General features: G+C 51.9%; 1 protein-coding gene across 1 annotated transcript in view; it reads right to left on the reverse strand.

Annotated features, from left to right (window-relative positions):
* The window catches only part of GRIK3 (glutamate ionotropic receptor kainate type subunit 3), a 92,736-nt gene that overhangs the window by 23,121 nt on the left and 44,501 nt on the right, over positions 1-25,114 (reverse strand). The window contains exons 9-10 of the mRNA XM_047793377.1: positions 19,526-19,729; positions 2,824-3,047 (exon numbers count right to left, since the gene is read on the reverse strand). Coding sequence (XP_047649333.1) covers positions 2,824-3,047; positions 19,526-19,729 — 428 coding nt within the window. The remainder of the gene's footprint in view (positions 1-2,823; positions 3,048-19,525; positions 19,730-25,114) is intronic.

The raw sequence follows: 25,114 nt of genomic DNA on the forward strand, positions 1-25,114 counted from the left end.
CTGGCTCTCTGTGCTGAGATGCACCCTCCCTCCCGCCCTCCCTTTTTCCTTCTGCATCACTGAGCCTGAAACGGACATCCCGGTGGCAGAGAAAGGCCTTGGTCAATGCCTGGACCCCTGGTGCTAGACAGGCACAGGCCAGGCCAGTGTGTAGGATGGACAGCCCTGTGCCATAGCGGAGCTGCCCACCCTTTGCAGACCCCATCTCTTGGACAGCTGTGTCCAGCTCTGTGGCAGCCAGCATAGAGTGGTCCAAAGGACACAGGCCACTAGAAGAGGGCCACATCCACACTATAGACGTGCTGTGCTTGACCTCGACACTGTAAAACGCTGCGGCTCAGAAGGTTAAGAATCTGACATTAGAGTTCCTGTTGCAGCTCAGAGGAAATGAACCCGACTAGCATCCATGAGGATGTGGGTTCGATCCCTGGCCTTGCTCAGTGGGTTAAAGATCTGGCATTGCTACGAGCTGCAATGTAGGTCACATATGTAGCTCGGATCTGGTGTTGCTGTGGCTGTGGCCAGTAGCTGCAGCTCTGATTGGACCCCCTAGCCTGAGAACTTCCATATGCTATGGCTGTGGCCCTAAAAAGAAAAAAAAAAAAAAGAATGCAAAGAATGCAAAGAATGCAAAGTATGCAAGTTTGATTCCTAGCCTTGCCCAGTGAGTTAAGAATCCAGCACTGTCACAAGCTGCGGTGTAGGTCACAGATGCTGGGTTTGGATCCTGAGCAGCTGTGGCTGTGGCAAAGGCTTGCAGCTATAGCTCTGACTTGACCCCTATCCCAGGAAGTTCCATATGCTGTAAGTGTGGCCACAAAAAAAAAAAAATTGAATTAGTGTCTATGTATAAAAGCCATGAGGCATCATATGAAAAAAATCTGACCCTCTGTCTAAAATCTCATGAACTCCGCCGACTGGCCCTGTTTGGTGCCCTCTGTTGGAGCTGAGCAGGAGAGACCCCTTTCTCCAGGTGTGTACTCGAGTTTGCCTCAGTCCCCACCACGCCCTGCTGCCTGCTCTACTCCCTCACGCTTCCTGGGTTTGCTGCCCCTGATGCAAAGTCGGGCCAGTCTTGGATTGAAGCCCAACTCTGCAAGAAAAGCCTTTCTGACTTTGGGCAAAGACTTATCCCCTCTGAGCCTCAGTCTCTGCACCTGTAGTGTGGGCATAATTACACCTACCCCACCGGACGGCTGTAAGAAGGTGACAGGAAGGACGGACATGGTGTTGTGAGTGCCAACAGGTGTCGCCGTGTGGCACTTATCCTGTGATGCTGTTTATGGCTCTGTGGCAAGACCTTTGTCCCCCTCCTCTCTCTCCAGGCATCCTTTGTCATTCCAGCAGCTCTAGAAATCCCCTATCTTCCAGAAAGTCTCCCCAGCCTAACCTTGGGAGGGGGGCTTCTATCTGCCCGACCAGGAGATAGGGGGTGGAAAGCCGGCTTGGCTGCCAACAGCGGATGAAAGGCCAGGAACTGGAGGGGGAGGGGGCGCACAATCAAATGAGCAGAGCTTGGCTGGCAAAGCTCGAGCTGACGTCGAGGGGATGGGAAGCCGAGAGGCTGGCTGGCGCTGCTAAAATTATGGTGAGAGCTCTGGAGAATGGCTCCTGGCTTTCAAAGGCTGGTTAGACCATTAGAGACAAGAGGCATAATAAAGGCCTCGCCGTGGCAGGCAGGGCTGCCGGCTGGGTGAGCAGGCAGGCAGCTCCGGGCTGGCAGGCAGCAAAGGGCTTCGGAGGCAGGGCAATTTCCTCTCTCATATCCTTCCCTTTGGTCTGTCTCTGTGTGGGAGGAGGGGCGAAAAGGAGCAGGGCTGGGGAAAGCTTTCAAAGAAGCCTCGGGAGAGAGAAAGGCCGAAACACCAAGTCCTTGGATCTCAAATTGCTTCTCCCCGGAGAAGTCTCCCTTCACACTTTGTTAGCATTTAGACACAAAAGAACCAGGGCAGGGACTGGGGCTGGAGCCTGGAGGGAGCGGGGCAGAGGGCCCAGAGCTCAGGGCCCAGCAGCCACCAACTTGGGGTGGGAGCAGAACACAGATGTCCAGGTGGCCAGAGATGTGGGTGGCAGATAAAACACTTGGTGACCTGAGTGCATGTTCCAGATGTGTCCCTAATGGCTAGGATGGCCTTGGTGAGTGCTGAGCCTTTCTGTCTCAGATGGCCCCCTTCACAGGAGGCTATGAGAATTAAATAAGACAATGGCTCTAAAGTACAGAGCATGGTGCTCAGCACACAGTAGGCGCTCAGTAAACACTGAGCTAAACGTGTCCTGAGTGACCTCTTCTTCCCATTCACCCACAGGATGGGCTGTGTCTACTTCATGTGAGCAAATAAATATGCAATAAATATACGTGTTAGAGGCAGGTAGGAATGTGCGTGTGTCAAGTTTCTGCATGTGTGTGAGTTTGCGTGGCACTATTTCTCCTGCTGTTGCGGATTGGATGGGCATAGCCTGCTTTCCAAGTCTCAAGCCACCTGCTGGGCTGCCCAATGCCTGGGTGTGCTGCACTGGATGCCTGGCCCAGGTGGTGCAGCTCTGGGCAGTGACTTCACCTCTCCAAGCTTGGTCATGGGACCCGGGATCCAACTGCTGCCTCTCAGAGTCATGGACACAGACCAGGGTGAGGACTGGGAGATTTAAGCTTGGGGACCATGGGATGTTCCTTGAGGGATATGAAAGGACCAGAGACTTATGGAAGGAGAGAGGAGCAGCTATGGCAGTGGCCCTTCTGTGGCAAGAGCTGGGGGTGTACGGGTTAGCCTGGCTCCCTGAGCCCCCAACCCTGGGCCAGAGCTCTGGCCAAGGCATTGCTCATACCTGGCGATGACAAAGAGGACACAGCTGACCCCCAGGTAAGCGAGAAGCACGTACATCCAGATGTCTGGGGACAGGGGGTTGAGAAAGGAGAAGACACTGGGGTTGGTGCCATTGGGCTTGCGATACAGGATGCTCACACCGAGGGTCATGAAGGGCTTGGAGAAGTCGATGGCCTTCTCGCGGACGTGGGTGATGGTCAGGGGGGCCACGGCCAGATCTGCCTTCTGTAAGGAAAGACAGACAGACTATGAGCAAAGCCTAAGACTAGCAGGAGACGGAATATTGCTTCTTGAAGGAGGAGAGACAAGGCAGTGGAGTCTGTTGCTTGAGCCTTGGGTCACTTAACCACTTTTCAGTTTCTTTTTTCTTTCTTTCTTCTCCTTTTTTTTTTTTTGGTCTTTTTGCCTTTTCTAGGGCCACACCTGTGGCATATGTAGGTTCCCAGGCTAGGGTCTAATAGGAGCTGTAGATGCCAGCCTATGCCACAGCCACAGCAATGCCAGATCTGAGCAGCATCTGCAACCTACACCACAGCTCACAGCAACACCGGATCCTTAACCCGCTGAGCAAGGCCAGGGATCGAACCCGCAACCTCATGGTTCCTAGTCAGATTCGTTAACCACTGTGCCACGATGGGAACTCCCACTTTTCAGTTTCAATATTTACTTTCTCTGGGACAGGCCATGCCCAGGGTTCTGGGGAAGCAATGATGAATTAGATTTAACCCCTGTTCTCTGAGAGCTCATGGCATTGAGTTAAAGGACAGTGGTCTTAACATGCAGAGAATGGAACCCTATTATAGCTAGAACCCATGTGGTCCATTCTCACAACGGCTTGTCAAATAAATATAGCTCAGCCATCTACAAACATTTAAAAATAGCTCATGTTCTTTGTGACTTTCGAATGTCATGAAGAGGACAGAGAATCCACAAGAATCCTTGTTTACATCTGTTTTCATCTCCTATACATTTCTTGACTGCTTCACTCCATTTTGGATATTCTATATATCTGAAAAGCCCCCAAAACTAATTGGGCAAAAATAAAGCCCTCCGTGGAGGGACAGGGTAAACAGACAAATTCAGAGGTCTCTTTAATGAGAGAGGGGAGGGAAGAGAGCAGAGCAGAGGAGGAAGGGAAGAGAGTGGGGAAGGCTAGGGATATTCATATTCTGATAAATCTTAGCCCATCACAGTTTTAATGAGGGGAATAATTAAAGTTCTATCTCTATGGTCTGAGCATTTTCTGATTAAAAATCTACAATCTCTCAGAGTTCCCGTCATGGCTCAGAGGTAAGAGAACCTGACTAGTATCCATGAGGACGTGGGTTTGATCCCTGGCCCCACTCAGGGGGTTAAGGATGTGGTGTTGCTGTGGCTGTGGTGCAGGCCAGCAGCTGCAACTCTGATTCGACCCCTAGCCTGGGAACTTCCATATGCCATGGGTGCAGCCCTAAATAGACAAAATGAAAAAGAAAAAGAAAAAAAAATCTACAATCTCTCACTTCCATCTTTGCAGACTCACCCCACTGCTCTCCTTCTACATGAGGCCCCGTTTAATGGCTTCCTGTTTACCACATTCCCTTGAGCTTCCTGCTTTGCACACACTCTGTCCTGTTGAGAATGCCCTCTCCCTGTTGTCTAACTCTCACCACCTTCCATATTCCTTTGCCCGTATTACCTCTTACAAGAAGCCCTCCCTGATAGTCTCCAATTCTAACTCCCAGGAATCTTGCTTCATCCCATGGTAAGGTCCTCACCTGCTCAGTTGGAATGGCGGTATGTGCAGCCACGTGACTTTTTGTCACATCTGCTTATTTGCCTGTGAGTACCTAAGCGCAGTTGGGACTGTCTGATTCACTGCCTCATTTTTCCACTCTCGAGCCCCATCTCAGCCTCTCCAATATTTGTTAATTGATGTTTCCCTCTGAGAGGCAGCCCTTGGGCTCCTGTGCATAGTTACATATGAGAGCGTGTACCAAGTGTCATTTCCCTTCCTCAGGTGGGGCAGGACAGAAAGGGAGGCTGAGCACTACAGATCTCTTTGCTATGGGTGGGGGCTGCCTCTGAGAACACCCTTCTAAACAGTCTCTACACAGCCACCCACACTGACTTGGTCCGGCTTAATTAATTATTTTGTGAGATCCACTAGGCACTAGGGATACATGGTTGAGCCAAACAGACATGGTTTCTGCCCTCATGGGGCTTACATTCTAGTAGCAGAGATGGACATTAATCAAATTGTTTACTAAGTGGCAGCTGTCAGCACATCTCTGACTTCACCAATCCTAGAACAGGAATCAGAATCCAAGTTGAAATCAGACTTCAAGATGGGGAGGACCGGTATAAGTAGAACCCTAGCTCCTAAATGACTCTGTGGGTGTCCCAGGCTGGAGGACAATGACAAACACACAACCCTGATGTTTCACCCCAATGCTTCTCCTACTAACATCAGCTCCCACTGATGTCATCAGCCCCCTAGTGTTTATTGACACTAGGAACCAAGGATTTGGTGAATCTTAGAACCTAGACAAATCAGGGAGGAGGAGCCTATTACAAAGGATGTTTCATACAGGGATCTTCCTTTTGCAAATTTTTGAATGTGTGAGTTGGGACTTGCCTAGCTTTGAAGGCAGAGGAAGAGGAAACAGGCAGCTGCCGCCACCCCAGCTCTATGAAGCCTCTCAGTTCAGGGTATGCACAAGGGAAAGCAACAGAAGGAGAGAGAACTGTCAAAGAAGATGCAGAGTATCTAATGTGTGCCTGTTCAAGACCTATTGTGTATCAGTCTGGGATAAGAGGTGAGCGAGAGACCTAGCTCTGCTCTCAAGGAGCTTCTGGTCAAGGGAACCCTGGCTGGGTGCTGTGAATAGGACTCCAAGTGGAGTGGGAGCTGGGATGGGACATTTTTGAGGGTCCCTTTCAGTCCTGAAGTTCTAGGATCCTCTATAATGTTGAAATGATAGGTGTCATGGCTTTTGATTATAGAACTTAGCCCCCGCCCCTCAACCCGACCCCTGTACCTACAAAGCACATTGCTTTGAGAGGCTCTGTTCTGACTCCAAAGCCATCATCACTGTTCAGAGTGCATTTGGAACTGCTCTCTGGGAAGGGTTTCTGGGGCTTGGAGTAGGGAATAACCTCAAAGTCAGTGGTGGCAGATCTTCCTTTGGCTTTTAATGGCAGGTTGGATGAGACTGTAAGTAACTGTGGGATCAAGGTGTTTTCAGACAAAGCTTTTCCTAGTAGGAGTGTTCTAGGATTGGCAAGGAAGCCAACCACAGGGCTAGAGGCCCTCTTTCTTCCCCAAGGCAGTCTTAGAAACTTAAGAATATCCCCACCAGCCTTCTGTTCTTTGGCTCTAACAGTGTTGGAAGGCAGGGCCATCTAGACATTCTGCACCTACAGTACCAAGACAACTGGTCAACCTGACCTTCTTCACGAGAAGTTTTGCTATATGTTCTCCCTTGGGCTTCAGGAAAGCTGGAGTTCTCCACTTTGATTTTGGTTTAGGCAGGAAATACTACATTTCACTGTTGGTTATGATTTCCCTGAAAAATGCATTATTTTGTCCAACTTCCCTTAAAAGAGCTGAATAGATGTCAAGACTTTGCAGTTTCAGTTCATTACTCAGAATGAAAGGCCCAATCTTGGCAGCTTCTTCCCACCTGTGCAAGTTTTCTTTGAGGATGATTCATAAAATCATAAACTGTCAGAGCTGGACAAGAGACCTTCAGTAACATCTATTCCAACGCATATTATTTATGAAGGGAAACTGAGGCTCAGAGGAGGCCCAAGGTCTTTGTTCTCATATGTACATGTCCTTGAACAAACCAAACCTCTGACCTGCCCAACACATTCATTGGTCATTCTATGGACAACTTGATGACCCCTTCTGCCTCACTGAGGACCTTTCTATACCTTTTTTATAAACCTCTGGAACACGTGGGACAGCGCTTTCAGGACACTACTCCATCCCCATAAGCAGCTTTCCATGTACCAAGAATCTATCAGGACCTGGCTGGCTCCAACTGTCCTATTCCCTTCCATGCTCGCATAAGGTCCGTTGGCACCATGTGCTCTTCCACAATCAGAAGTGAAGGCAAGAGTGACTTAATTAGTTATAGTTCCCCATTTTTGCCCTTAGTACCCAGCCACCCTGACTCCTGTGCAGATACTAGCCTCATATTCCAGAGTGAGGCAACCTCCTCCCAGGTTCTAAGAACAAACTTGTGAGTATGGTCCCAGTTCCGGCAACTTATGACTGATCAGGCTTTTCTTAGGACAGAGGTTCTCCTGGGGAGAAGATCTTTAGCCCTAGCTTGCTACCTGAGCCTGAGTTTGCTACCTGTGTCTGGTGTCCCTGTTGGCACCTGCCTACTTGGTTTCCCAAGTATGGTCTCCACCAGATTCCCCACCTATGTGCTCTGCCTCTGGGTTGGGATCCCCCAAGGCACCTGCTTGCTCAAACCATGAGCTAATATAGTTAAAATAGTAAGAGCAGCTATCATTCATAGATACTTCTTATACGCCGAGCATCGCTAAGTGTACTACATATATTACCTTATGTGCCTCTCCCAGCAGCCGCATGAGGCAGTAAACATTATCACCATACTCCAGGGGAGGGTACTGAGGCTCAATCAGGCTAAGAGGTTTGTTCACGTTGGTGAGGGACCAGTGGCATTGGTGGTATAGTGGTGAGTGTAGCCACCTTCCAAGCTGGTGAATGGCTGAGCCAGTACTTGGACCCAATGCACCGTGACCTCAAACCCCAACATTTTACAACTCTGCCCTACCAGCCACATGTGATGGGTTGAACTGTGCACCCGTTCCCCAAATACGTTCAAGTCCTAACCCTTGGTACCTGCGCATGTGACCTTATCAGGAAATAGGCTCTTCCCGCACAACAAAAACAGTACTTTATTATTGCCCCTGGGATTAAACAACATTGGAGAGATTCCTGGGTAGAGTAACTGGGGCTGTGCCAAGGGAAGACACACTTCCTATCTCTTCAGTGGGTGTGTTCACTTCTCCATAGATCTGTTTCTCCCTGGCTCCCTAAATCCATCAGTGTGCAAAAGGGCTGTTCCCGAGTGTGCAGCCTTGCGGAAGGCTCCTGGCATGTGCCTGTTTTCATTTAGACTCTGCCTCACAGCAGTCCCATGATATGTCTCCCAGCAACACTCCCCACGTGGTTTAAAATCCCCGTAATGCTGCTACTGCATGCCTATCGGAACCGCCCAAATAAAATAAGGTTGATAATACCAGGTGATGGTGAGGACGCAGAGCAACTGGATCGCTCATATTGTTGGCGCTCATATTGTTGGTGCAGCCCCTTAGGTGATTGGTTATTATGAAAGGATTGAGACGTTCCCGTTGTGGCTCAGTGGGTTAAGAGCCTGACTAGTATCCACAAGGATGCGGGTTCAATCCCTGGCCTCGCTCAGTGGGTTAAGGATCCGGCATTGCTACAAGCTGCAGCATAGGTCACAGATTCGGCTTGGATCTGACATTGCTGTGGCTGTGATGGAGGCTGGCAGGTGCTGCTCCAATGCAACCCCTAGCTCCGGGAACTTTCATATGCCGCAGTTTCAGCCCTAAAAACGTTCTATAAATAAATAAATAAATAAATAAATAAATAAATAAATAAAAGGATTGAGGACCAGCTAGATGGAAGAGATACACAGGACAAGTTATGCGGGAAGCGGTGTGGTACTTCAAAGCTTTCTCTCTTTCTCTGGGGGTGCCACTCTCCCCACAACCCCATGTATTCACCAACCAGGAAGCTCTGGAGAGTAGGTCTTTGCAGAAGTCATCAAGTTAAGATGAAGTCAGACTGGATTAGGGTGAGCTCAAAATCCAATGAATGCTATGTATGACCAGCTCACTTAGCTGTACAGTGGAAACTGATAGTACATTGTAAATCAACTGTAATAAAAAAAATCTTGGAGTTCGCATCGTGGATCAGCGGAAGCGAATCCGACTAGCAGCCAGGAGGATGCAGGTGCGATCCCTGGCCCTGCTCAGCGGGTTAAGGATCCATCGTTGCCATGGCTGTGGTGCAGGCCGGCAGCTGCAGCTCCTATTCGACCCCTAGGCTGGGAACTTCCATATGCCTCAGGTGCGGCCCTAAAAAGACAATTTCAAAAAAAATCCAATGACTGGTGTCCTTACAAGAAGAGGAGAGGATACACGGATACACACAGAGAAGGCCCTGTGGTGATGGAGGCAGAGATTGAAATGATGGAGCTTCAAGTCAAGGTAAGCCAAGGATTGCCGGCCGCACCAGAAGTGGAGAGAGAGGCATGGAACAGATTCTCTCTCCAAGGGGACCAACTCTGTGGACACTTTGACTTCTGAATCCTGCCTCCAGAACTGAAAGAGAATAATGTCTGTTGTCTTAAGGCCCCGAGTTTGTTGCCATTGGTCGTTACAGTCCTAGGACACTCAGACATGTGCCACTTAGATCCTGGGCAGGGTGCACGCAGCTCCCTGCACCCTGCACGTGTCCCACTCTGAAAGTCAGACTTTATGGCTGGGACCACCCTGCCCTGCCGGAGCCCATACTGTGTCCCCAGACACCTGACCTTGAGTCTGGCTCCTGACCATGACTGCTTGGGCCTCCCCACCACATACTTTGCATCACCTAGTCGGGCTTGGGACTTTATGGCTGCAGGAACATGTTGATTCACCCCTAGTCCCCCTAGGTCCTTGTACCTCTACTTCCAAAGTCACCCAAGAAAACTGGTTTCACTCCTGCCACACAGGCAAGACTTGTCCCCAGGGCTCTGTCTGCTGGCTCTCTGTCCACGTCTCTGGCATGTGGTATCCATGGAATTCACCTTCCACTCTTTCCCCAAAGTGTTGTTTCTCTAACTAGACTCTTCCCCAATTTCCACTGCTGCTTAACATATGTCAAGACATTTCTCTCTGCCCTTTAGATAATTTTATTTATTTATTTATTTATTTACTTTTTAGGGCTACACCTGCAGCATATGGAAGTTCCCAGGCTAGGGGTCAAATGGGAGCTGCAGCTGTCGGCCTACCTCATAGACACAGCCACACGGGATCTGAGCGGCATCTGCGACCTTCACCGTAGCTCATGGTAATGCTGGATCCTTAACCTACTGAGCAAGGCCAGGGATTGAACCTGCATCCTCATGGATGACTAGTTGGGTTTGGAACGCACTGAGCCACAATGGGAGTGTAACTGATTTACCTTGTTGTGCCAATTTCTGCTGTACAGCAAAGTGACCCAGTCATACATGTACTACATTCCCTTTCTTATCTCCCATCATGGTCTATCCCAAGTTTCCTGTGCGATACGGTAGGACCTCACTGCTTATCCATTCAGGTCATTCTTATGGTGGGTTCATGAAGCCATTCATGATCTAGCTGGCGCTGTCCAGAAGAACTCTCTGCAATGACGGAAATACTCTATGTCTGCTCTGCCCAATATGGTAGCCACCAGCTACCTAAAGAACTTGAAATGTGGCCTGTGTAACTGAGGAACTGAATTTATACTTTGATGGCAGTAATTTCCAATGAAATAATTTAAATGAATTAAACAATTGATTTTGATTAAGTTTAAATGTAAATAACCCCATGTGGCTGGTGGCTTCTGCACTGGAAAGGCAGATCTAGCCCTTTAGCCCATGCAGCCTTAACTGGCATCTAATTTCCCCCATCCTCTTCCTAGTGGCTTCTTTCAGACCCTCCAGCTCACTCAGGACCTTGGCTCAGATACTCTTCTCTCCCTGGAGCTTCTTCTTCCCCAAACTCTGTCTAGCTAATGCCGCCTTCTCCTCCAGATCTCAGCTCAAACATCACTTCCACAGACAGAATCCTCAGGTGAAATCAGGCCGCCGTGGTGATGATGCTCACGGCACCAGGTATTTGAGTTCCTAGCACTGACCATGCTTTTAGGGATATTGGGTGATTTCTCCCCCTGCCCCCAGCCCACAAGCTCATGAGCCCTGTCTTTTCATGACTGTCTGCTCCACTCCCAGCATGGTGTCTGGCTCACAGCAGGCCCTTGGGAGAGCTGAGGACGGAATCAATGGGATGTTGCTGGTTTGCAAGAGACACGCCCAGCAAGCGGGTCCTCCGAGCCAGCTGGCTGAGCACCTGGCAGTTTGTAAGAGGGCAAAGCGAGTCACAGATGGTGTCCATGGATGACTCCCAGCTGCCAAGCTTAGGAAAACACAGCGCCCCTTGGAAGACCCTGGACATCAACCTGACAACCCACACCCTCAACAACCACTCATCCGAACAAAGGGGAAAAGAGTGCTCGTCAATTCACGAGCATGCATGGATGGGTCAACTACCAACATGCTGGCCTCCTGAGCTGACAGCAGCCTCACAGCTTTGGTGGTGAGGACGATGGCGCACCCGTCCCTGGCCTGGGAGACCTGCTCATTCCTGAGTCCCAGCAGGCTCTGTGCTGCGCCCCTGTCCTTCAGGAAGGATGGGCAGGTCCTCCCCACTTCATAGCCACAGGGACACCCCCCCGGGATGGACCATAGCTCGGTCTCCAGTCTCTAGGGGTCCTCTTTTCCCATCCCATAGGGTCCTGAAGGTGGCGTCATCCCAGGCAGACCCTGCCCAGCCCAGCTCAGGGAGCTGGGGGCAGTGTCCCTGCGCCTGTCCCCTCCATAGGCTGTGAGGTCAAGTTTATACATTCCTGTAGCCCCTGCGCTGCTCCCCAATGCTCTTATCACAGCTGAATTTTTTTTTTTTTTGGTCTTTTTCAGGGCCGCACCCGTGGCATATGGAGGTTCCCAGGCTAGGAGTTGAATCGGAGCTGTAGCTGCTGGCCTACGCCACAGCCACAGCAACGCCAGATCCTTAACCCAGTGAGCAAGGCCAGGGATCGAACCTGCAACCTCATGGTTCCTAGTCAGATGTGTTTCCGCTGTGTCACGACGGGAACTCCGAGATCGGATCTTCTGGTCACATCTGCCAGCCTAGCTGGAGGCTGGGAGACCAGAATGCAGGGTCTCAAGGCCATGGCTGATGTTGGGGGGCATCTCCCAAGCCTACGTCCTCCTTCATGTGCCCCTCCCCTACCATCTTCTGTGGTACCCCGGGGTACAAGAAACGACCCAGACCCCTCCTGGATTTCTCTGTGTGCTGTTGGCCAAGGGGACGGCCAAGGCATTTCTGGAGCTACCCGCATCTCCCACAAGGTCTCTGGGACCTTTCTCCAGGGTTTCCTGGGATGGAGCAGCAGCGCCTCCTCACTGGTTTCTGATCCACGGGATCTCCCAGCCCATGCCTCAAGGAAGCTCTTCCACCTGGGCACACTCCTCTCGTGGAATAGCCCCATCTATAGTCATTCCTTCCTAGATTACTGCCTGCTTCCTCCACTAGAATGTAAGCTTCTGAGGCTCAGGGGATGGATTCTGACGCTTAGGCCCACACTGTCCACAGCACCGAGCATGGGGCTTAACTGAACACACAGAATGAACAAATGAATGACTTGATCAATGGGAGAAACAGATGGATCCACCTGCCGAGAGTTGGAGGAGGTCACCCAGTGAGCCCTTCCTTGGGGTCTGCAGTTCTCAGGGGGGTACACGGAGTCTCAGATGGTATCCACGGATGTCCCATCAGCCAGCCGGTGCCACACTTAACAATCAGCACTATGGCCACCCAGAACTTTGGAAAAGCCTGTCTATATCTAAAGAGATGGGACAGGTGCTAGAAAATTCCTAAGTGTTGACCAAAGGGTCATGTACCTGTGCTTCACACATAGGCCTCCTGAGCTGCCGGACACCCTGCAGTGGGTAACGAAACCTGTGCCTTTCCCAGACCTGGGAGTACAGTGGGTCCCTGAATCCCACCAGCGAAGCCCTGGTGGTGTCTTTCAAAATGGCTCAGGTGGTGTTCCCGGCTTCGGGGTTGCACCACCCCAGGGGAGGGATCCTGATAGTTTTGCTCACCACACCTCCATGCTCATCTCTAAAAGAACTCCCCTTCCCCACTCCCCATGTGGCCATGAGGCCAGTGTCCACCCAGGGTCTGTCCCGGCACAGTTGCTGTCAGCCCTGCAGGATGCCTGGTGAGGTGTGACCCACCCAGGTCGGTACCGCATCCACGCCCTAGGAGTCTCTTCCTCATTCTCCAAGTCTCGGCTCAGGAGTCACCTCTGCAGGCAAGCTCGAGTCATTCCCCCATTTTTCTTTGTCTTTTTCTGTCTTTTTAGGTCCGAACCCACAGCATATGGAGATTCCCAGGCTAGGGGTCCAATCGGAGGTGTGGCCACCGGCCTACACCACAGCCACATGAGGTCTGAGCTGCATCTGCGACCTACACCACAGGTCACGGCAACGCCGGCTCCTTAACCCACTGAGTGAGGCCAGGGATTGAACCTTCGTCCTCATGGATGCTAGTCAGGTTAACCGCTGTGCCATGAGGGGAACTCGTCATTCCCCAATTTTATACTCCCCCAGTTCCCCATAATACTCCCCCTTGCTGCACCAATGAAAATTCTAATGAAATTTAACTTGGCTGATTCATTGCTTGTTTCCTTCCCTCTGGGACCTTGGGTGCTCTGTATCTCTAGTCACCACCCTGGGTCTGGCATGCGATTCGCGCTTGGCTCAGACCCCTTTCATGCACCAGGTCAGACCCCCTGGCTACGACCAACCTCATGCAGGCACAAGCTGACAGGCTCTCACTTCCTGCCCACCTGGACACCTCTGGTCCCCCGCTTTCCTGTCTCTGCACAGCCCCTCTGCCTGTTTCCCCCACAACTTCCCGTGGATGTTGCAGCAGCGTCCTGACTGGCTCTCATGCCTGCCCGGCCAAACCCAGAAATGCACGGAAGTCAGGAGCCCATAGATGAACCTGCTCCCCCTTCTCTCCTCACCCTGAGAGGTGGTCCTGAGACACACTTCATCAGGCTTTCCTGGGGCACAGACTCAGGGATGAGTCTCACTCCGTGGCAACCGGCTCAATACTGTGTCCTTGTATCAGCTCTCCCTCCCTCTGGCTCCACTATTCTGCCCTGAAGCTCCTGGGCATCCCATCCCCAAATGCAGTAGCGGCATCTACGCCTCCACTTCAGGCTCCACCCCCCAGGAGCCCAGGCTAAGACAGGGCTCTATCAAGCTTTGCAGAGAGAATGAAGGAATGAATGGTCCTGGGCGGGAGGGTCGGCTTGTTCTCGCTCCCTCCAACCTCAGCATCCCTCCAACACCCCCTTCACCCCAGCAGCTCCATTGCTACCTCCTTGCTGCTCAGCCTCCTTTGCCAAGGATCCTGGTTATCTGGACCTTGACCTCCTGCCAGGCTCTTTCCAGGTCTTTCCCAGGCTGGTCTCTGCCCGCTGAGTCCTGGCAGCTGACAGCTCTGCAGTGAATCTCAATGTGGCTCAAGTCGTTCCTGCATCTCTCCCCTGCTTACCTAGTCCTCAAGTAGAACCTAAGCTTCCCTAGGGCTCCTCAGTCCTTGCTCTGGGCCTCCTGGCTGCCCTGACAAGAGGCTAGTTTTTCAGTCCATCTGTTTCTCTGCTCTCAACTGCCCTGTCCCATCCAGGATTCTGACCTGCCCCGGGTGAGCTCCCAGCATGCCTTGCTTCAAAGTGCACTGACCAGCCTGAAGGAGGTAGCTTGGCAGAGCCTTTCCTGGCCAGCCAAACAAGGGTTTGGAGCCCTTCCTAACACAAATGCATGCCAGCCAGAACGACGATCGGGTTCCTGGTGGGAGGGCAGGGGACACCGTGTGTGATGGGGTCACAGCCTTGACAGCAGATCCTCCCCTCCCACACTTGGGATGGCAAGCTCAGGGGTCAGGACCCCACGGCCATGACCCTGGGGAAGGTGTGCACGTCCATGTGCTCATTCACGCATCCCTCATTCATCACCGCCAGCTTGTGCCTAGTCCCATGCCAGGTGTGGGCAGTGCCAGGACAGTCCAAAGGCACTGTCTGTCTAGAAGAAGAATCAGGGAAACGGTTCCTTGAAGCTGTGCCACCCTCTGCTCTGCTCTCAGGGTTTCAGGGAGGCAGAGGGACCTCTGCCCAGCGCGACTGCTTTAATAGGGGAAGGGAAGCCATGACAGGGGTACCCACCACTACTCCTTGTCTCCATCTTGGTCAAAACCCATCTTGGTCAAAACCCATCTTGGTCCAGCCCCATCCAAGAGCCAGGGAAACCACCTCACATGTGAGGATTAAGATGTAACAACTTGGAGATAAAAGAATGAATGGCTTCCTGTGGCCTGGAGGGGCTTCGTGCATCCATTCCCTAGAGGCCAAGCTCCTTCTCCCTCTCCTCCCTGTTGGAGGGCCTGGGAGAGCAGCCAGGATGGGACTCCTGGGTCTTTGAGAACAAGGTTTACAGGAGGCCAGGCCAGGGGTGCTCAAGGAGCCCGTGCTGGGGCTGACCCTGTATCTCCGGGAGAGCACACTCATGCCAACTCATGGATGCTGTTCCATCCTTGTCTCCTTCAACCTCCCCATCTGCTGCTTGAGATCCTGCATCCACCCTTCCCAGCAGCCTCTCCTCCTTTGGCTTCTGTCACCCGTGCTCCCTGGCCTCCCTCCCTCCTCTCTGGCCTTGCCGACTCGGGTATCTTGCTGAAGCCTCCCTTTCATTGCCTCCTCATACTACCTTGCCATTCAGGATCCTGCCTTTTCTCAACTCTTTTCTCTCCAGCAATCTCTGCCTCTCTCTGTGTCCCAAGGCTTGCCCTGAGGCTGTGCTGGTGACTCCAAAGCTCAGCCTCCAGCCCTGCTCCCCCCTCTGAGGGCCCAGCCACCTGCAGGGACACCGACCCTGACATGATCTCAGAGCCTCTCCCCAGTCCTCTGCTTTTCCAGGAGGCTCTTATCTGGGGGGATGGCAACACCTCCCCAGCTGTCCGAGTGAGGATTTCACACCGTGTCCTCTATTCCTCCCTGCCCCTCACCTGCTCCACCCAACCAGTCACCAACCTCATCGATTCTCCCTTTGTGTCTCCATCCCGGGTCACCTGCTCCCCTCCTTTCTGAGCATGACCCTCTGAGGCCACCAGGCTCTCTTCCACCCAAGTCCCAGAGACGGCCTCCGCACTGGCTCCAGTTTAGCCCAGTGGCACGAGTGCCACCTTGATGCCACTCCCCTGCTTCTGCATCTTTTAGCTGTGTCTTGTAGCTCTTGGGATTAAAACCAAATAAATCCTCGCTTTGGCACCCAGGGCTCTTCCAGGCTTGCCTCTTGCCCCTTCTCCAGCAGTAGCCTTTCCTCTTGGACTCAAGCTTTCCATACTTAGGGCTCTGCTCCCTACTCCCCAGAAGGATCCTGGGGACCTGGTGCCAGAACAGAGCTCTGGATGACAGGTGTCAGGAAAGGCCACCCCCCACCCTGGGTGGTAAGGGGTGGTGCCTCAGTGTATGCCTCAATTCCTTGTCAGTCTGATCAATGCGAGTCAGTTACCTGAGGCTCCCTGCTTGGATTCAGAGGGGCAAGGTCTAGATGCTGGATCACTGGGGCCCACCAGGGTGACCACGACCGTGGGACCAACTCTCCCACTGCCACCGTGTACACTCTTTCGACAGGAGGAAATGGTGAGGAAGAGGCAAGGGCAGTTCTAAGGTGCTGAGCAGTAACTGATCTCCAGGCACTCAGCTAAGCATTTCTGTGCTGTACCTCATTAAAGCTTCCCAAGAATCCTGGACAGAAGACTTTTTGAAAATTATTCCCATTTCCTAAATGTGGAAATAGAGGCCAGAGAGGTTTGCTTTTTTTTTAGGGCCACACCCTCGGCATATAGAAGTTCCCAGGCTAGGGGCTGAATCAGAGCTACCGCTGCCAGCCTTCACCACAGCCATAGCAAAGTGGGATCCAAGCCACCTCTGAGAGCCTGGTGGCCTCAGAGGGTCGTGCTCAGACTACACCACAGCTCACCGCAATGCTGGATCCTTAACCCACTGAGCGAGGCTGAGAATCAAACCCGAGTCCTCATGGATCCTTGTCGGGTTTGTTAACCACTGAGTCACGAAGGGAACTCCCGAGGCCAGAAAGGTTGAATAGCTTTCTCACTGTCAGCAGGCAGTAACAATGGAGAGAGTGACGAAGTGGGAGAGAGATGGGTGATGGATGGAGAAACCACGGCTCTGTCCGATCACCTTTTTTTGCTCCCATAATTGGAGGCCACTTGAGGCAAGGTGAGAATGTGAACAGGAGGGAACCCACTAGGTACCTGTCTCCCCCCCATAACCCTGGCTTTTCGGAAGGCCTGTGGCATGGGACAGAGATGAGCAGAGAGTGTCAGGGAAGGACTTCTTAAGTCCTGCCGGTCAGAGGTTCCACCCAGGGCCTCCAAATGGGCCTCAGGGGGCAGATTCTCGCCAAGGTGGGCATTCATCATTTTTACATCTACGTTCAGATCCCTAATAAGGAAGTAATAATATTGCCAAGCCTTTACCACGCTTTCTATGAGCTAGTGAGAAGACTAATTATCTGACGACACTAATAAATGGTTATGATGTTATTAAAAATGGCACCAAGCTAGGATTAATAGGCTCATCAATTGCAGGGAATTGGGTTTAACAAGGTCTCCGGCGTGTGCTGTCGGGGCCCGTGGTCTTGATGGAAACGGCTGCATGGAGCCAGGGAGGAGACCCCCTCTTTTCTCCAGCTGAGGGTCAGCTTAGGAAGGGCTGGCAGTTGCTGGGTTATCAGTTCCAGCCCCTTGCAAATGACTCGGCAAGGCTCTTGGGCTGCTGGAGATGCTGTGGGTGGCCGGGCCAGCATCAGCGGGGCTCACTTCCACACATGGCCTCCACTTTCGGTGTGCTCCCTGCTTCCTCCCCAGCTCAGCTCGCCTCTGCAAATGACAGGCTCAGAGCCCACCCGGAGCTCCACACTCCACAGCCCCCCTCACAAAGCTCGAGGGGAGCCGGCAAATGGAGCTGTCTCTGGTGCCTGCTGACTGATTTCCATAATAATTAGTTATTACTAATAACGGTGACAACACCACTCCCTCCCGTTTACACTGAATTCCCCCATCTAGGAGCTGTTTCCCCACCAGTCGTCACCCCCGAACACAAGCTGAGAAGCATGCGGGGCAGGTATGAGTCTTTCCCTGTAAGGAAATGAACTCAGGGAGATAAAGCGACTTCCTCAAGCTCCTTCCCCAGCCTCAAAGGAATAGCCGTAATGAAAAAAATAAAACATAAGAGCAATTACTGATACGGTGCTGTGCAGGGCTCAGATGTCAACTTCCTTAAGTCCTCATGGCCGCCTATGGGGAAGGTGCTGTTATTATCATTCCCATTTTACAGGTGAGGAAACTGAGGCACTGAGAGGTTAAGAAACTTGTCCAGGAGCACACAGCTAATAAGCGGCAGAGGGGGACTCAAGCCCAGGCCAAGTTCATGCTCTTTACCATTAGCTTCTCCCATCAGTCCTTCCCTGGGGGCCCGATGTCCTAGGGCCGAGGAAATGACTCTGCTGGTGAAGCTTTGCTTAAGCCTTTTTGCTCTAAGCTCCAGCCTCCTTCCCTTCCCAGCTCCCCTCTGAGAGGGGCAGGCAGGTCCAACAGAAAGGAGGTCCTGATGCTCCTGCCAGCCCTTGGAAAGGCAAAGTGGATAACAATCCTTTTGGCTGATGCTTTTAGGTTGCAAAGATGTAGCATGAATCTTCCTCTGCCCTGGGTCCTGGGGTCAGGTGGCTCTTCGTGGAAGTCAGAAGCCCAGGGCTTCAGAAGCAGAGGGTGTCCCAGCTCCACTGCTTCCTAGCTAGGAGTTGTCACCTCTTTCTGCCTCAGCTTGTCTGTTAAGTGGGTGGTCATAACAGTACCTACCTTACTGGGTCGCTCTAAGGATAAAAGAAGAGAAGGGATAGAAAGGAGGCGGTACAGATCAGGCTCTTGCCCTCCAGAGCAGGGCTTGGTTAGAAAATGCTCCTGGGGAGTTCCTGTTGTGGCTCAGCAGAAATGAACCCAACTAGCATCCATGAGGATGAGGGTTCGATCCCTGGCCTCGCTCAGTGGGTCAAGGATCTGGCATTGCCTGGGCTGTGGTACAGGGCACAGACATGGCTCGGATCTGGCATTGCTGCGGCCGTGGTGTAGGCTGGCAGCTGCAGCTCCAATTCGACCCCTAGCCTGGGAACCTCCACATGCGGATGTATAGCCCTAAGAACAAGCAGAAAGAAAGAAAGAAAGAAAAAAGAAAGGAAGGAAGGGAGGAAGGAAGGAAGGAAGGAAAGAAAGAAGGAAAGAAAGAAAAAAGGAAAGAGGAGTTCCCGTCGTGGCGCAGTGGTTAACGAATCCGACTAGGAACCATGAGGTTGCGGGTTCAGTCCCTGCCCTTGCTCAGTGGGTTAACGATCCGGCGTTGCCGTGAGCTGTGGTGTAGGTTGCAGACGCGGCTTGGATCCCGCGTTGCTGTGGCTGTGGCGTAGGCTGGTGGCTACAGCTCCGATTAGACCCCTAGCCTGGGAACCTCCATATGCCTCGGGAGCGGCCCAAGAAATAGCAAAGAAAAAAGGAAAGAAAATGCTCCTGGAAAGCTGAAGGCCCTCAGCTGGAAGGCTGGTAAGGTCTAGGATGGGCTGGGTGAGCCTCAATGGCTCCTCTGGCTCCATCTTCCCTGACTCCAGGGCTGTCACCTGCCAAGACGCCCCACCCTGCTGTGCACCCAGGACTTGGCCAAGCCTCCTGGCGAGGGGGCAGGTCCTCAGCTCCCCCCACGTCCCTGCTCCTGCCGCCCTTACGTGGTCGATGAGCTCCTTGATCATGCCGTTCCACTGGCCCTTGTCGTCCTGCGCCCCGTATTTGCCGTCCTCCACCAGCCGGATCTCATAGGAGAAGCCCAGGATGTGGGCCAGTTCCTTGAGCAGGTCGATGCAGTAGCCCTCGAACCGGTCATTCCCGAACAGGGTCCTGTCAGACTTCCGGAACATGACAAAGGGCTCCTCCTGCGGGGACAGACGGGAGAGGGGCAGATGAAGGCAGAGGAGGCGCCGGGCCCGGAGAGCTTGGGCCAAGTCCTCTGCAAGGGTGTTTGAAGCCATCTTTGGGGAGGAGCTCAGAAGAATGGGCTGCTGTTGAAAAAAAAAAAGAAAGAAAAAGAAATAATGCCATGTGCAGCAATAGGGATGGACCTACCTAGAGATTATCATACGAAGTCCGTCAGAGAAAGATAAATATCATATGAGATCACTAATATGTGGAGTCTAATAAAAATGATACAAAAGACCTTATTCACAAAACAGAAACAGACTCAAAAGATTCTGAGGCCAAACGTACGGTTACCAAAGGAGAAATGTTGGGGGGAGGGATGCAGTGGGAGGTGGGGATTAGCCTATACACACGCTTATAAACAAAATCGATAAGTAACAAGGACCTGCTGCATCGCACTCAGTGCTCTGTGATGGCCTATGTGGGAAAAGAGTCTGAAAAAGAATGGACAGAGGTACATGTATAATTGATGCACTTTGCTGTGTACCTGAAGCTGACACATTGTAAGCCAACTACACTCCAAGACAATTTTTTAAAAATTCAAAAATAAAAATATTTTGGGAAAGAAGAATGGGCTGCTAAGTCACTAGAGGGAAAAGTGTCGTCAATTTTGTGACTCACAGATGCACAAGACTTGGGAGGTCCTTACTGTTGTTTTTGTCTTTTTAGGGCTGTGCTCTCGGCCTATGGAGGTTCTCAGGCTAGGGGTCGAATTGGAGCTACCGGCCTACCCCACAGCTACAGCAACACCAGATCCGAGCCGCGTCTTCGACCTACACCACAGCTCACAGCAACGCTGGATCCTTTACCCCTTCACTGAGCAAAGCTAGGGATCGAACCCACAACCTCATGGTTCCTAGTTGGATTCGTTTCCGCTGAGCCATGACGAGAACTCCGATAGGTCTTTATTGATTTGATCGTGCTGCAGTCACAAAGTGAGTAACTGGGGGAACAGGGGTTCAAACTCAAGACAGATTCTGAATCCCAGGCTTGCTCTGCTGCACCATCAACACAGGCCAGGGGTCCTCAAAGTGTGGTCCCCAGACCAGCAGCATCACCTGGGAACTTTTCAGAAATCACCTTCTCAGGTCTCACCCAGACATACTGAACCAGAAACACTTGGGTGGGGCCTAGCAATGTGTGTTTTGAGAAGCCCTACAGGGGTTTCTCACATGTGCTCAAGTCTGAGCTGCCTGCAGCAGAAGGTCCTTGATCATTTCTTCCCCGACCGCTCCCCAAATCCTGTTTAAAAGATTGGATCTAGGGTTAATCTGACTAGCGACATGAGGATGCAGGTTCAATCCCTGGCCTCGACTACTGGGTTATGGATCAGGCATTGCTGCAAGCCATGGTGTAAGTAGGTCGAGGACAAGGTTCAGATCTGGTATTGCTGTGGCTGTGGTGTAGGCTAGCAGCTACAGCTCTGATTTGACCCCTAGCTGGGAACCTCCATATGCTGTGGGTGTGGCCCTAAAAAGACAACCAAAAAAAAAAAAAAAAAAGATTAGATCTTGGAGTTCCCTTGTGGCACAGTGGGTTAAGGATCCCATGTTGTCACTGCAATGGTTCAGGTTGCTGCTGTGAGTTCTGTCCCTGGGCTGGGAACTTCCATGTGCCATGGGCATGGCCAAAAAAACCCCCCAAAAAACCAAAAAAACACAAAAAAACCAAGATTATATCTACATGCTCCCTGATATCTCTCTTTTCAAGGATTTAGTCCCCAGGGTTAGGATCTGCTAGTGAGCAATTCCTGATAACTATGATGTGATAGTTTGCATTTACATGAGAACCTGCTAGGCACTAGTAAACCAGCAAATGAGATAGTGCCCATGGAGGGCCCAGCACAGAGCCCAGTAGGAAGGCAGGAGGACTCAATGGACAGTAGCTCCTACAGCCTCATTTAACCTGAATTTCAACCTTCTGGGGGATCAATACTAGTCACCACAGTCTATAGATGCGGAAAGTAAATTCACGAGGACTAGGTGACTTGTGGGAGGTCACTTAGCTGGCATTGAGAGGATCTGAACTCAGGATGGTGTGGCCCCAGGGGTGGGAGCTCTTAACCACCTCATTGGGCCAGAGGCCCTGAGTGACGTGGGTGCCTCTTCCGAGGGGGCAGGGGGGTCCTCATAGGTGGGCTTGTGGCTTCAGAGCACAGGTGACAGCAGTCCCACATCAGGCTCCCTCCCTCCCAGGTGATGGGGAGCCAGTGAAGGGCTTTGAAAAGGTACTGCTCATGGAGTTCCTGTCGTGGCTCAGAGGTAATGAACCTGACTAGGATCCCTGAAGATGCAGGTTCCATCCCTGGCCTCGCTCAGTGGGCTAAGGATCCGGTGTTGCTGTGAGCTGCGGTGTAGGTCACAGATGCAGCTCGGATCCTGCGTTGCTGTGGCTGTGGTGTAGGCTGGCAGCTACAGCTCTGATTTGACCCCTAGCCGGGGAACTTCCATATGCCATGGGTGTGGCCCTAAAAAAAAAAAAAAAAAAAAAAAAACAGAGAGAGAGAAAGAGAAAGCACCACTCTGCCTGATTCCTCATTTAGAAATAAACTCCTGGAACTCTGCAAAGAATAACTGGCAGTGGAGGCAGGAAGACCCATGGAAAGAAGCTATTGAGCTCATCAAGGTTGAGATACACGGAGTGAGGAACCGCCGTGGATGGGCTCAACTCGGCAAACTCGTGATTTATTGAGTTCCTACTACGTACCAGCCACTGACCTAAACTCTCTCACAGGCTGTTTGATTTAAGCCTCTTAAGCTTGTGAGATAGGTGACATTGTCCCCATTTGATAGATGAGGAAACTGAGGCTCAAAGAAGGTCAGTTAGTTGCCCAAGGTCACAGAGATGTTGAACTACAGTCTGATGGAGCTCGGGTCCCCGTGCCTCCTGCCTGTAGCTCCTTGGCTTCTTTCTGGGCCTTCACCTTTCCCAAGCCACCTCAGCACCCCCACATGTCAGAAGGCCTCAAGCCTTCAGCTGATGGGTGACAATGGTTAGCTGACTGAATACGCGTGTGTTGGGAAGCTCAGGTCCACAGGCCCACGAGAAGGGCACACACCTCATTAGGGAGGCCCCTTGTCATCCTCTCAATGGTGGGGCCATCCTATGACACTCTGGGCCCCTGGAGCTGGCTGAGCAGTGAAGAGTCCTCATCAGGTACAGAATTCCACCTGTAGCCTTGTGCCAGGCTCCTGCCACAGCAGGTGGCCTCAATTCTCTGGCCCTGGTTCCCTGGCAACGCTACCTCTTAAAATCCCATCCCTCCCCATGCCTGATTCGCTCTAGATTTTCTTCCATCCCTTGGGATGCTCAGAGAAAGGGCAAGGAAGTGTCTGCATCCCCAAGGGCTTCCCGCCTCTCCAGGGATTCTGAGAGAACCACTGCTCAGTCTAACCAGATAGAAAGCTGGGTTCTCGGGCTAGACTCCGTGCTAAGCCTCAGTGCCTCCCATCGCCACCCTCAGCCAAAGAGGCAACTCACAAGGTTGGAAAAGAGTCCAGGGGGCCCCGGGGAAGGGGCTGGGACTACCCTGAGGGCAGGGGACTCAGGCTTGTGGGGACACTTCCACTGTGCAGTCCCTGGCAAGTCTCTGACACTGTCTCAGGGTAAGCGCTGCCCAAACCTTGGCCGGGGACCTGATGAGAGGACCCGAGCGAGGTTCCAATCCTACCTCAACTGCTACGTCAGACACTCTTGTGCAGTGAACGAACTGCCCCACTGCACTGGGTGGCCCTGATGTGAGAGCTCAAGGAAAGAATTGGAGAGAAGGTTCCTTCTTGGCCGGGACAATCGCCAAGCACACATAGATTCCAGAGCAAAATCTACCTCCTTCTGTAAAATGGGGATAATAACAGAACCTACCCTCTAGGTTTGTTGTGAGGATTAGATGAGTTAATCTCTGAAAAGCACTTAGAACAATGCCCAGCAAATGTAAACTGCCATGTTATGGTTATTATATTATTATTATTAACATCATTATCATCTTTCTGTGCGCTGGGTGGCCTGGTACTGCAGTGACCTTTCCAGCCTAGAGACCATGCCCGATGGCGCTAAAGGTTAAACATCACAGCCAGCGGTGGAAAACTCTTTCAGGAAAGGCCCCCCAGATAGCTCGCTTCCTGACCCTTCTCTCCCAGCCCCTCCCTGGCCCTATCCTCTAAAATTAGCCCTTCATTTGGGAAGCCACCACAGCCCCAGAATCTATACATCTCCATATAAATACGCTGCCTTTGGAGCAGCTGTAAAATGCCATTAATTTCGGGAAGTACTTTGCGGCTGGCATACATATTTAACAGCCAAAGCCCAGAGCGTTAAAATGGTGCTCGCCTTCGTAATATGTCTCTAGACCTGCAACGTTTCCTAGGGGGTAATTCTGAACTCCGCCAACTACTTATTCATGGACTATTTCACAATTTATTACTGGAAATGTCCAGACAGCCAATTCACAAGCTCTCTCGGCTGCTAATCGATTGCTCAGTGAAGGTGCCCTCAATTTCATAACTTCACGCTCTCCTATTGCTCTGGGAGAACAGCCGTAGGAACAGGGGTAATATTTCTTTGCAACAAGTCACAGGAAACAGGGGTCCAGAAAAATAACCTTTTCCGACTTTTCGTTGCCAGAGCTCTTAGTCTGGTTTCTTAGTCTAGTTTCTCCAGCTTGAGAGCTGGGCCTGGTGCTAATCTTCTCCCAGTGACAGGACCTGTGGAGTTGGGAGAGGGGGTCTTGGGGGGGGTGCAGGGAGAGCTGTGGGTTGGCTACCTAGAGGTGCATTTCCAAGCCCCCTTCTGGCTTAGGCATCTCAACATACTCCCCAACACACACACCTGTTAACAAGCACACATTGCCTCTGGCACGAACACACCACATTCTCGGATGTTCTGTGCTGCTCGGATACAGAGGCCAAGGACCCTGAACCCCAGGCCTTGGCTTCTGCCCGTTAGAACCGGGGCAGAGCATTAGGAGTCGCATTTCCCAGCAGGTGGGACCAGGAGCGGTCCCTGGTACCAGATGGATGGATGGATGGTTCTCCCAGCTTGCATCCTGGCCTCCCCAGTTCTCCCCTCTAGTGTGCAGGGTGCTAGGAGCTGACCCGCCTGGAGGTTGAGTCTAAGTGGGTCACAATGTGCACACAGCACAAACACACCCATCAGTGTGGGTTCAGACACCCGTGTGTAGCCAATCCCACACCTGCGGGGGTACCCACATGCATGCCAACATGGTTGCTCACTTCAGCAGCCCTGAGAACCCTTAACTTTCCAAAGCAGGGCTCCCAGGAGTGAGGTGAGTGTGTTTTCTCGGTGTAAGAGCTGAGGTTTGGGCAGATGAATTTTTCATGAGCTCA

The sequence above is a fragment of the Phacochoerus africanus genome, chromosome 8 (assembly GCF_016906955.1).
Source record: "Phacochoerus africanus isolate WHEZ1 chromosome 8, ROS_Pafr_v1, whole genome shotgun sequence".
Classification (NCBI taxonomy): domain Eukaryota; kingdom Metazoa; phylum Chordata; class Mammalia; order Artiodactyla; family Suidae; genus Phacochoerus; species Phacochoerus africanus.